Here is an 11,697-nt window from a genome sequence, read left to right as displayed (position 1 = left end):
TTCTCTAATTTGTATCATTGAATTATCTAATTTTCCTAGCTATTACCATATAGCAGCAAGATTTCTCTTTTTTAATGTTACAAAATAAGAGCATAGATTTTTTTAAAGAATCAGTCTTCATCAATATTCCCAGATGGCCACCAGACATGCCAAGCTGCCCATCACCCCAAGCACTGCAGACCTACCACCTGAATGCATCGACATGAAAAAGCCAGCAGGAGAACTGCCTAGTCAATCCAGTGAATCCTGAGAAATTGTAAATTGTTGTTTAAGATAATTGAGCTTTGGGGAGGTTACATCAATCACCATAGAGAACTGACACAACACCCAAGGACTTTCTTCAGCAAATTTCAAGAGAAACGAAGGAAAATTAAAAATATATATATTTTGTAGCTTGTGACGATTTGAAACACAATCGATATCCAATTTATAATGGGAACCAAATCTAGGACAACCAAGGTCACAGTACGATCGTGGTCTAATCAAGTACACTGGGTGATTTCAAAGATGTTTTTTATAAATAATGAAAGGAGATTTTGGAGATAATCAGCCCAGGATAGTCTTCAGATGAGAACATCTCTAAAGGTTTCTGATGGTTTGAAAACCCTTACTTAGGTTATACTTAATCTTAAAACTCAGTGCTATAATTTAAACACATTTTTAAAATATATCCTCAGGAGAAATGGAAAACAGCAGAACGGTATCCACAACATAATATGACCCACATGAGGTGACAGAATCTGAGAGCAGGAGTCTGTGACATCACTACGGCAAAGTTCATCCTTAGTGCAAGAGGATGCCAGATGGGCAACTTCCACCGGTCCATACGAGGCAGCTACTCCACAAACCAGCCTACTATATACTGAGCAGGGCTAATTTGGAACAATTCTTTATTATATTAATCAAATTCTGACTCACTGTGACCTCCACCAAAAGTTTCTATCTATGAGTTAAAAATACATTTACTGTCTCCTCCAAATGAATTTACCGATAAAACTGCCAATATCTGATAACAATATCTTATGTCTGTGATGATAAAGAGATATTGGTCTCCAGTTTTCTTTTCCTGTAATGTCCTTGTTTTAACAGCAGGACTATGGAGGCCTCATAAAATCAGCTGGAACACGGACTCTCTTCCTCCTCTATTTTGGGAAAGGGTTGCATGTGGTACTACGTCCTCTTTGAAAGTTTGACTTGCCCTGTGAAGCCATCTTGGCATGAAGTTCTCTTTGTGAGAAACTGTTTAATAGTCAATTCAATTTTTAAAAATTTATATAGGACATTTACATATTTCTATTTCTTGTTGTATCAGTTTTGGTAATTTCTATCTGTTAAGTAATTTATACTTTTCATCTAAGTTGTTAGTTTTATCAACGGTATTGCTCAAATTATTTCCTCATTTATCTTTCTAATGGCTTCAAAATCTGTAGTCTTTTCCCCTCTTTTACTAGTAATATCTGTAATTGGGTTTTCTCTTTTCTTTTTTAAATCAGTCTTGCTAGGTTTTTATCTATTATATTACTCTTTACAAATAATCAACTTAAAGATTTATTGATTTTTTCTGTACTGTTTATCTGTTTATTTCAACTTTATTTTTATCATTTTTTCTCAACATATCTTTGTTTTAAGTCATTATTGTTTATATTCTTAAAGTAAAAGCTGAGATAATTGATTTTATGCCTTTTTTTCTCAATTCAGGATTTTAAAGCTATAAATTTCCTCCTAAACACTGCTTTATCTTCATCCTCCAAATTTTAATGTTTTATTCTTCAAAGTGTTGTCTAGTTTCCTTTATGATTTTATTCTTCACTCGTGGGTTATTTGGAAATGTGCTAATTAGAAATATTTGTAAGGAAATCTCTCGGTTTGTTATTATAACTTCATTTGAATTTAACACCATTTTGGCAAAAAACACACTCCACGTACTTTCAATCATTTTTTGTGGTATAGCATATGGTCTATCTTGATAAAAAAAAGTCCCTCTGGAATAAAAAATTATACATATTTCAACTTCATTGAGTAGAGGTTCTATAAATGTCAAGGTGGTTGCTGGTGTTCAAATCTTCCGCATCCTTACTCATTCTTTGGTTTCTTTGTTCTATCTGTCTGTATCTCCCTCCAGTTCTGTAAACTTTTCCCTGCATGTCATTGGGGACCTTGTTATTGGGTCCTCTTTATCTCCAGTAGACCCTTCATCTTGAATTCTACTTGGTCTGACAGCACCAAACCATTAAGTTTTTCTGTGCTTAGTATTTTATACCGTTTGTGTTTTTATGTTCTAAATGTGTCTTCTAACAAGCAGTACTTTTTATCTAGCATAAAAATCTTTGCTTGTTAACTGAGATGTTTAGTACTTTTACATTTACTGTAATTACTGACTCGTTTGTACTTAAGCCTACATCTTAGTATTTGATTTCTATTATTCCAATCAAATTTTTTATTCATCTATTCCTCTTTTCCTGTCTTTGTTTGGTAGGATGAATCATACTTTATTTTAGCATCTTATTTTAACTCCTCTTCTGACTTTTTAGTTATGTCTTTTTATGTTTTTTAGTAATGCTTTACATATTATACTATGCATCTCTAATGCATCTTTAATGAATAGTATATATTCAAAAGATATTCCATTACTTCAGGAACAATTTAATATATTTTGACAATATATTTCCAGTTAATAAAGTAGGTCACCTGAACAGAAAGAGATCTATCATCAGATGCCAGACCACCAGCAACGTTCCATGGCTTGGCAGCATCCCGTAGCAGCAAAGGCTCTGCAGAATGAGGAGCCGTTAGGATTCTACCCTCAAGTTGACAAGATGCAGGATTGACCCCTTTATAAGTAGTAAGTCTCTAAGGTTATGGATTATTATTGGGGGTGTGTGAAGAAAAGTGGTAGAGAGGATGAAATGGGGGTGTGGGGGAGAGGGGGAGAGGAAGGGAGGGAGGGAGGGAGGGAGAAGAGAGAGTAGAAGACTGATCAAAGGTGGTGGAAAGGGAAATGTGAGATGAGGCTTGGTTCATTTCTTTCTTTTCTTTCTGTCCGTCTGTCTTTCTTTCTTTCTTTCTTTCTTTCTTTCTTTCTTTCATTCATTCATTCATTCATTTAAATAATTATTGAGCCAGGTACCATGTTGAACTTTACTGGGGATATGGTTGTGAACAACACGTGCAAATTTTAAATTTGTGTACTCAAAAAATGTTGGGACCTAATTTTATAAACTAAACTGGTTTATAAGAACATTTGAAGTTTTTAATACTTCACATAATTCTCACAAAAATTTTGTCATTGACACGACACTCGTTACAAGTACCACTAGATAAACTTAAGAGTTCCTTTCAGTCACTTTCATAAATGACCCAAATTCCGATTCCAGTTAGCACACGACAGCTTTTCATAAATTTCAAATATTTTCTACTTACTCTTTTCTCTGTTGAAATTAAAATTAAACCTCTCTCTCTGTAACAAGTACAAGATATTGATGTGTAATAACTGCTTTCAAGCTCTCCTGCCTTCCAAGAATAACGGACTGCTATAAGCTTCTAAGCTATTTGGCGTGTTCACACATACGGGGTGGCAGCAGAGCGTGGAGGGAATCCAGTGGCTAGTGAGGCGGCAGGAAAGGAGACGGGATATTGAGAGAAAAAGGGTACTTAGTGAAAACAGAAATATCCAGGCTTCAGTAAGAAGAAATGAGCAGAGAAATCAGGGGTGAAGAATTTTATAAAATTTTGTTGACTTTAAAATACAAACCTCCTTTGCTTTCTCTCTAAAAGATTTGGTTTGCTTTCACATACTTTATTAAACACAGGGCTGGTGATGCTTTGAATATGACAAAATGCTGCCACTGATCATGAGAGGCAAGGGGACCACTCCAGGGAACTTACTTTCTTCAAAGATGACACTCGAAAAGGTCTCACTCGATTACACAGGCTTAAGGGTATGAATGAGTAGATGTAAATAAAGCTCAATGTTAACACTGACGTGAATATGAAATTAATTTGTATTAATAGCCAGAAATACTGGATTCAAAGTTTGGCTTCAATTCTTACCTTTTCTTCATTTTTTTAATAACACAGACTTACAGACACTAAGTAATTTCTGAATGACAAACTTCCTTACATGATCTGGATTCTGGTGATGGTGGAGAAATATTAGACACAGCAAGGTCACTTTTTGACTTTTTTGGCTTCTTTGCGTTTAATTGCCAAGGCTTATCGTAGCTTCTGAAATCCCTTCTTGTTCCTTTAAGTTCTGTTAAAACAAAAATATATATATATACACATATATATATTAATTCGATAAGTGATTTCACAATTGATGAAAAACTAAATATATGAAGTCATCAGATATACTCAGCAAAACATATAGGTCACCTTATATAAAAAATAATGCTAATATTCAAAAGTATTTCTTGCTTGATTTCCCCTGTAAATTTTAGTTTTGAGTTTGACATGAATCAGCTTCTATATTAATATAATTGACACCATGTTAAAATGTGAAATTACTTGAAAGGCTTTTTAGGCATGGATTATCATTACTTAAAATAACATTCCTTAAATGATGTTATAGAATAAAACATTGTATTCTGTTGTAAATAAAAACAACTTAACATTTAAGTAAAATTTACTCACTGCTGTTAGCTCATCCATTATTCACTACGACATATAAAACCAATGATATTCAACTAAATTTCAGCATTCATTTTTTTCCACTTCTCCATGCAAGAAAGATTAATTCAACCAACTTTGTTGAAAGTTATAGTTTCCCTTCAAAAGTGGTCAATGTCATACCAACACCCAAAATAAATGATCTTCCAAGAGTTCATCATCTTAGAAAGTTTCTCTTAGTCTTCTTATTTACGAAGACAGATTCTTCTTAAGGACAGTTTCCTTCTGTCTTCTTGGTTATGTTTACACGTTTTCAAATTATTCTAGTTTTATGAATGATTCATACACCTTTCTCTGGCCACCCACTTATAAATACTAAACAGACATCACGATACATTATGTGGGTTCCTCAAATGCTCATAAGGTTGCACTTAATGAGCTACAATCCAATTTTTTCTTCCTCCAAAAGCAGCATAAATAGTCTAAAAACCTAGGAAGAGAAACAGTGGTGTATGTTCTGCCAGAAGCCAGGAGGTATTTCAGTAGATAGGATTAAGACAAAAGATGGGCCAATCAGAAAAATACTGAAAGACTTCCAGACATCCACAATGACTGCCCCTATCTCAGAGTTACCTCCTTATGTTGTTTTGCAATCTATCAGAATTTTTCTTTCTATATCCATCCTAGGACCACAATTTCTTCTAATGCCATATAGTTAAAGGAATAAAGAATCTTGTTTATAAAATATAGCATCTCATGATACAAATAAAAGCTAAAAGGAGCCAGAGGGGAATGATATATTTGATTTTGTGGCTTTTTAAATTCTCCACTACTGACAAGAAAAAAAAAATCACATTAATTAAAATAACCGCGCGATAATATTGCTCTTATTTAGTTCATTGAAAAGAGATAAGATACAGAAAGTCACTCATCAGTTTAGCAGAGACCCACAGGATTCAAATGAGACTAGACATTTTAGTAGCAGCCATGATTTCTTGTTTCTTCGACCATTTTTCAAAGGATTCAAAAAGATGCATGCTATATATTGAGGGGACAAATAAGAGCTCACCCACACATTTATTGATACACCTAAAACTAGATAGAATATTCTTTTTTTAATTTTAATTTTTTGGGAAAAAAACCCTTTCAGGAAAAAAAAATTCAATAAAAAACAAGAATGTAATGTTCAAGATACAGAGGAAATTCATAGTTTTAGAAAAGATTTACTATGAAAAACCTTCACATTTTAGAGTGTGACAAATTTGTCTCCTGAATAAAAACAGACAGAAAATGGATTTGACGAAATAAAAAGAAATGGAGAAGATATAGGCTAACCAAACCAATGATAAAAATACAGCCACAGCCAGGAATAAAAAAAAAGTAGATAAGGAAACACTGACAGGAAACTGAAATGCAATGTCAACATTTAAATTTGTGTTCAAAGCGAGAAAGAGAAAACTGATACTGCAGAAAATTGAATCAGCGACACAGAGAACACGCTTGACAAATAAGTCTCCCCAGAAGTTAGTCAATAAAGAAAGGCAAATACATGTGGAATGAAATGAGAGAAATGAAAAACGGTGAAAAACACTCAATTTACACATAGCTGATTTTCCGGAAGAAGAAATCAAAACAAATATAATAGGAGCAACAAGCAAGAACACAAGAAAACTGTTGTAGGCTTAAGAGCTGGGTTTGCTGACTGGAAGGATTCTCTGCATATAATGACAAGTTAGAAAAAGAAAGCGACCCCTAGATGTGCTTCGGTAAAACTTCTGAATATCAAAAATAAAGCAAAAATAAATCCCATAAGTATTTAAGGAGAATACTTAGACTATCTAAAAAGAAATAAAACTGAGGCTGCTTTCAGGTTTCTCCTCAACAATATTAAATGACAGACTTTTGAAAGGTTTTACACCCAAATACTTTGAACGCTGAGACATTTTCTCGACAATGAGAACATGCGCCAAAAGAAACAATTCGACAAGTCCAGGTTTAAACCGGCATTATTTACTGTCACCCGAATTAAAATTTCTTCAGCTCCATTCACACCAAAGGGTTATGCTGGGCTTTCCTTCTTCCCTTCTGGCATACTCTTCCCTCCAAAATTTTTCCCCCTTACCCTCTGGAACACTGATCACCCTGTAGTAAACAGTCACTCTTGCACCCTCGAATCCGGGCTTTCCCGTCTTAAGAGCCACCTCCTTCTTCCCACCAGAGCCCAGTCCCCTGCCGCTTCCGGATCGGAGGGCGCGCATCCCTCCACGTGGCCCTGGCCACAGGCTGGGCTCCCCCGTCCACCGACATTAGGCTGAAAGCCCCTCCCGTCTTGGGGCTCATGCTGCCATCCATGCCACTCGTCACGCTTCATTACGGCCACCCTCCTGCCCCCGGGCACTCTCGCAGCCTCACTCAGACCTTGGCACTATCTCCCTTGACCTGGCAACACCTTGGATAAAACCCTGGCGAGTGACCTCCTGGGACAAACCATGTGTTAAGCCTCCCACTTCCTGGTCCCTGACTCTGAAGAGCTCGACTTCCCCGGTGCTTAGGGCACTCCGAAACCGGGGCCACCCTCAGGATCTTCTCATAGTTAGAGTCATTCCAGCCCCCAAGTCTCAAACGGCACAACCTGCTGTCCTCCTGCACCTCTCACACCTTCACGGCACCTGCGCTGACACTGGCCTCCGACAGGCCTCTGGCTCTCCGATCTGCTTTTATGTCTAAACCTTTTTCGTTCCTTGCTCACTACCCTCTCAGGCCAGACCACGTGCTTTGATCACTTGCGCGATTTGCTCACAAAAGTCAACTCCTCTGCAAAACTGTTCTTCCACCCTCCACCCGGACCGCGGCACGATCACAGTCCTGTCAGTCATTCTAACTGTGTTCTCTCCTCCCTTCCTCTGATGGCATTTCTGGGCACCATCAGGGAAAAATCGCCATCTTGCTAATGATTTCCATGATTAAGTCATTCGTTCAACTCCAAATAGGCCCCAGAACTGCTTGACGGTCTTTTCTTATTTTCCTTTTTCTAACTCTTTTGTCCTTTCTCTTGGTGACTTTTCACAACTGGTATCGCTCACTTCGATCTCCCCTATCCGTGTGTCCTCAGCAAACCACCTCACTTCTTAATAAACACACAAAATTCTGGCATCAGAGGTGATTTCCCACTGGCCTTCTCCCAGCCCCCTCACTCGGTCTACAGATATGCCCCACAGAAATTCAAGTTCATCAGTAGGACTGGACTCATTGTCCTTCATAAATTTAGTCTTGTGTTCCTGTCTTGCTTTATGAAACGAGCACTTATGCCTTTACACAAGTACGCAATCTGGGAGTCATAATAATCTCCTCCCCTCTTTCGCTCTCTCTAAACAGTGAATCAGTAAGTATTTGTGCTAGTCAGAATTCTAAGATGGTCCCCATGATTTTGTCCCCTGATGTTATGCCTTATATAATTCTTTCCCCTCGAGTATAGACAGGATGTTGGATTTGCTTTAAACCGATAGAATATGGTAAAGGTGATGGGAGGTCAAAACTCCAATTATGTTGTGACATAGGACTCCATCGTATTAAACTTGAATTAGGGAAATTCTCTTGCTGGTCTTAAAGAAGTAAGTGACCATAATGTGAGAGCGCCACATGGCAAGAAACTGTAGGTGGCATCTAGAAGTTGAGAGCAACCCGGGGCTGAAATTCAGTGAGAAAACAGGGACCTGAGTCATTCAGCTGCAAGGAAGTTAATTCTGCCAACCACCCAAATGAACTGGGAAGCAGGTTCTTATTCCAGAGTCCAGAACAATGCAACCTAGCTAGTATCTTGATTTCCAGACTTGTGAGATTCAGCAAAGGATCTAGTTAAATGGTGCACAGACTTCTGATCTATGGGAACCATGAGACACTAAACGTGTGCTGATTAAAGCTGTAGAGTTTAATATATGACTCTCTCTCCAGAAACTATAATTGATAAATATGGGCTAATGTGAGCTCCACTGGGCTTATAAATGTTCACCTGGTCTGCCTTAACATCTTTGTGCCTACAAAACCAGAGTCCATACCTGTACACTTTTGCTACTTAGAATCTACATGCAAGAAAGTAAGGCCAGGAAAAACCAAGAGTCCCCTCTCTTGTACGTCCAAAGCTCATACCCTAGTTTCTTGTATGCTGCAAAGGAGCTATAAGCATTTAATTCAAATCCTTCATAAAAAGAAAAAAAATAAGTACAACTTAGAATAATTAGCTTGAATTCATACATAACGAAATCTTTCCATGAAAATCTGAACTTTATTTCTATTAAAATTTAATATACAAAGTCTCATATTTTCAAACATACCACATAACAATATATTCAAATTCAAGAATATTTTATGACAAATTTGAACATATAGGTGAAGTCACAGCTCAAAACATTAAATCTTAGGTAACAACCCAGATTTATCGCATTATAATCACAAAGACTTTCGTAAAGTTTTACATTAAATATATCAAATTTAACTGTAAAATATAATTTTTCATTTACCTGATGTTTCACTTTCTGCCCAGAGAGCTGCAGATCCAGATAAAGTTCTTTGAAGCTGCCCACGATTTCCTTGTTTAGACTGAAGATGGTCAATGAGAAACGGGATTGGCTGCTCAGGTGTTTCGGTGATTAACTTGGTCATTAATTCCTGAAGGCAGAATAGAGCATACGTTTACATCTAACAATAATGATGAACACTCACACAGCACTTACAATATTGCCAGGTACTGCTCTGTTTTATATGCACCGATTAATTTAATTCCGATAACAATCTTCTCAGGCATATACAAGTTATTATCCTCATTTTGAGGAAACTGAAAAATAAATTACCTGTGTTACACAGTAAACACATGGCAAAGCCAAGATGTGTTCATTTATTTTTATTTTTATAACTGTAATTGGCCAAAGACGATACTGTAAATTTAATCTAAATTCTTTTAAAAATTATAGTCTATGAATTTACAATTTAGGATTACTATTGTGAGAGATGTCATTATAAGCTACAGTTTTGATAAACCTCGCCATGTAGCTTATATACCAATGTTATTTTTCCTTCTTAACCACCTATAAATATCCCCAAATGAAAAAAAAAAATTGTGTTAGAACGAAAGAAACAAGTCACAGAATCACAGAAACCAGAAAGTGTCTTAAACTGGGCTCCAAACAAAAAAAAATTCTCTTTCTCCAAAAACCCTGATGGATACTCATTCTTTCTTCTTTTTCTTACTAAGTTAAGCAATGGAGATTTCTCTACCTGCCAAACAAGCTGCTCCATTTTTGGACAGCTCTAATGATGCCCTAAATTGGGCATAAATCTGACTAAGGGTCATGTCTACACACTGGTTTTTTTTTTTTTTTTTTTGCCAGTCAGGAACAGCAAAGAGCAAGCTCCAATTTGCGGTCAGCTAGAAGGCCTGGATTGTTCTCATGTGAACCGCTGCCAAGCCACACGGGGATCATTTTGTGCTGTGGAAGGGCGTCTGTGAACTTGCATGCACCACTTTACATTCCTATCAGTCACATTTCATTTGGTTGGATTTCGCCCAAAATTCTAGTCTGTGAATTATCATTTTAAGTTCAGGATCTGTGAGAGGCAGCGGTCCTTGTGAGCAGGCCAAAAGATCAGATACTCGAGTGCTAACAGAAGGGATACTGGAAATAAATTTCCCATTCCACTGTCTTTTTTTGTTGGTAGCCTACTGCCTCTGCCTCGAATGCTCTTCTCTCAGATGTTCACGCTGCTGGCTCGCCATCATTTGTCTCCCGTGATAACTTCTTAGATACCAGATTTCAGAAATCTTTATCATTTCATTATTTCTTCACAGCATTTAGCACTCTCCAGAACCATCTCATTTAATATCTGCTCATTTCTTTTCTACTCCTTCCCTACGAGATCACTAAGAGCAAGAACTGGCCTAGTTTAATTTCCATTCCCTTCCTAGAGCCTGGAACTCTACGGAGCTCATAGGTGGTGCTGAATGAATGAATGAATGAATGAATGAATGCTTGGCTTATAGACCGCAGGTAAATATTAGTAACTAAAGTCCCTCATTGTCCTAATAAACAATAATTAAAGCATCCATAGATTTCTTAGGCTAGCAAAATATATTCTTCCGATCTATACAAGAAACTACTTTCGTGATATCTCAGAGATACTTGTTGACATTTGTAATAGTCTAAAAACACACAGATTTAACTGCGTAGAGGCTAAATGTAATTCGCAGATGACAGGATTCCAAGGCGATCTTAGAGACATGGATAAAATAATTCAAGGTATCTAAGAAGTATGCAGATAGAGTTGGAAGTAAAAGGAGCAAAGGAATTCTACCATAAATACATTGTGAAGAAAAATATTTATCAGACAAATGTAATACTTTCTTTTATATTCTGAAAAAGAGGTAGGCAAAAACCCGTTGACACGGGGCTTCTTTATTTCTACTATTTAAAATATCTATTATTATAGTCATAACTAAAGAGCTGATTCCTCTATTGTGGTAATTGCAGGGTTCAAACCCCAATTATAAATCAGTAGAATGCAATTTAAAACATTTTGTAGAAGAGATGAGTTATGTTCTATTAAATTCATTGAGCATTACGAAAGCTATGAAAAAATGAGAGAGAAAAATAAATAGAAGGACTATCTAGATTATTCTTGTCACAGAGGGCTGGGCACGCAGATAGAACAAGATCAGGTCAGACAACAGGGCTTTAAAGCCACAATCTCTATCCCGAAACCTTTTAAGATTTCATGCACTTTTCTTATTTACCTTTTGAATTATATGGAAAGTTTTTATGGGTATTTTTTCCCCTTTTTACATTGACTTTAGAAGATGGACAGAGTCATAATATAATCAATTTTTTAAAATATCATCAGTCTAAAAACTAATTTTGGATATCTTTATATTCCATTAATGAATATATGAAAGTAAAGATAGGACAAACCAGGCATAAGCAAAATGAAAACAGTTAATGTTTGCAGTAGGGTATGCTGGGCATCTTGTGTGGGCAAGAGGCTAGTTTTAGATCATAGCTGTCCCTTGAACAACCCGGATTTGAATGTTCGGGTCCACTT

The 11,697-nt window shown here is 36.6% G+C and overlaps 1 protein-coding gene across 1 annotated transcript in view; it reads right to left on the bottom strand.

The window, feature by feature from the left end:
* CUNH8orf34 (chromosome unknown C8orf34 homolog) overlaps positions 1-11,697 on the bottom strand; it is a 291,185-nt gene that overhangs the window by 232,765 nt on the left and 46,723 nt on the right. The window contains exons 2-3 of the mRNA XM_011364628.1: positions 9,126-9,273; positions 4,121-4,252 (exon numbers count right to left, since the gene is read on the bottom strand). Coding sequence (XP_011362930.1) covers positions 4,121-4,252; positions 9,126-9,273 — 280 coding nt within the window. The remainder of the gene's footprint in view (positions 1-4,120; positions 4,253-9,125; positions 9,274-11,697) is intronic.

This window comes from Pteropus vampyrus, unplaced genomic scaffold (genome assembly GCF_000151845.1).
Source record: "Pteropus vampyrus isolate Shadow unplaced genomic scaffold, Pvam_2.0 Scaffold99, whole genome shotgun sequence".
NCBI classification, from domain to species: domain Eukaryota; kingdom Metazoa; phylum Chordata; class Mammalia; order Chiroptera; family Pteropodidae; genus Pteropus; species Pteropus vampyrus.
The sequence above is the reverse complement of the archived record's forward strand: the minus strand, read 5'-3'. Positions and strand labels throughout refer to the sequence as shown.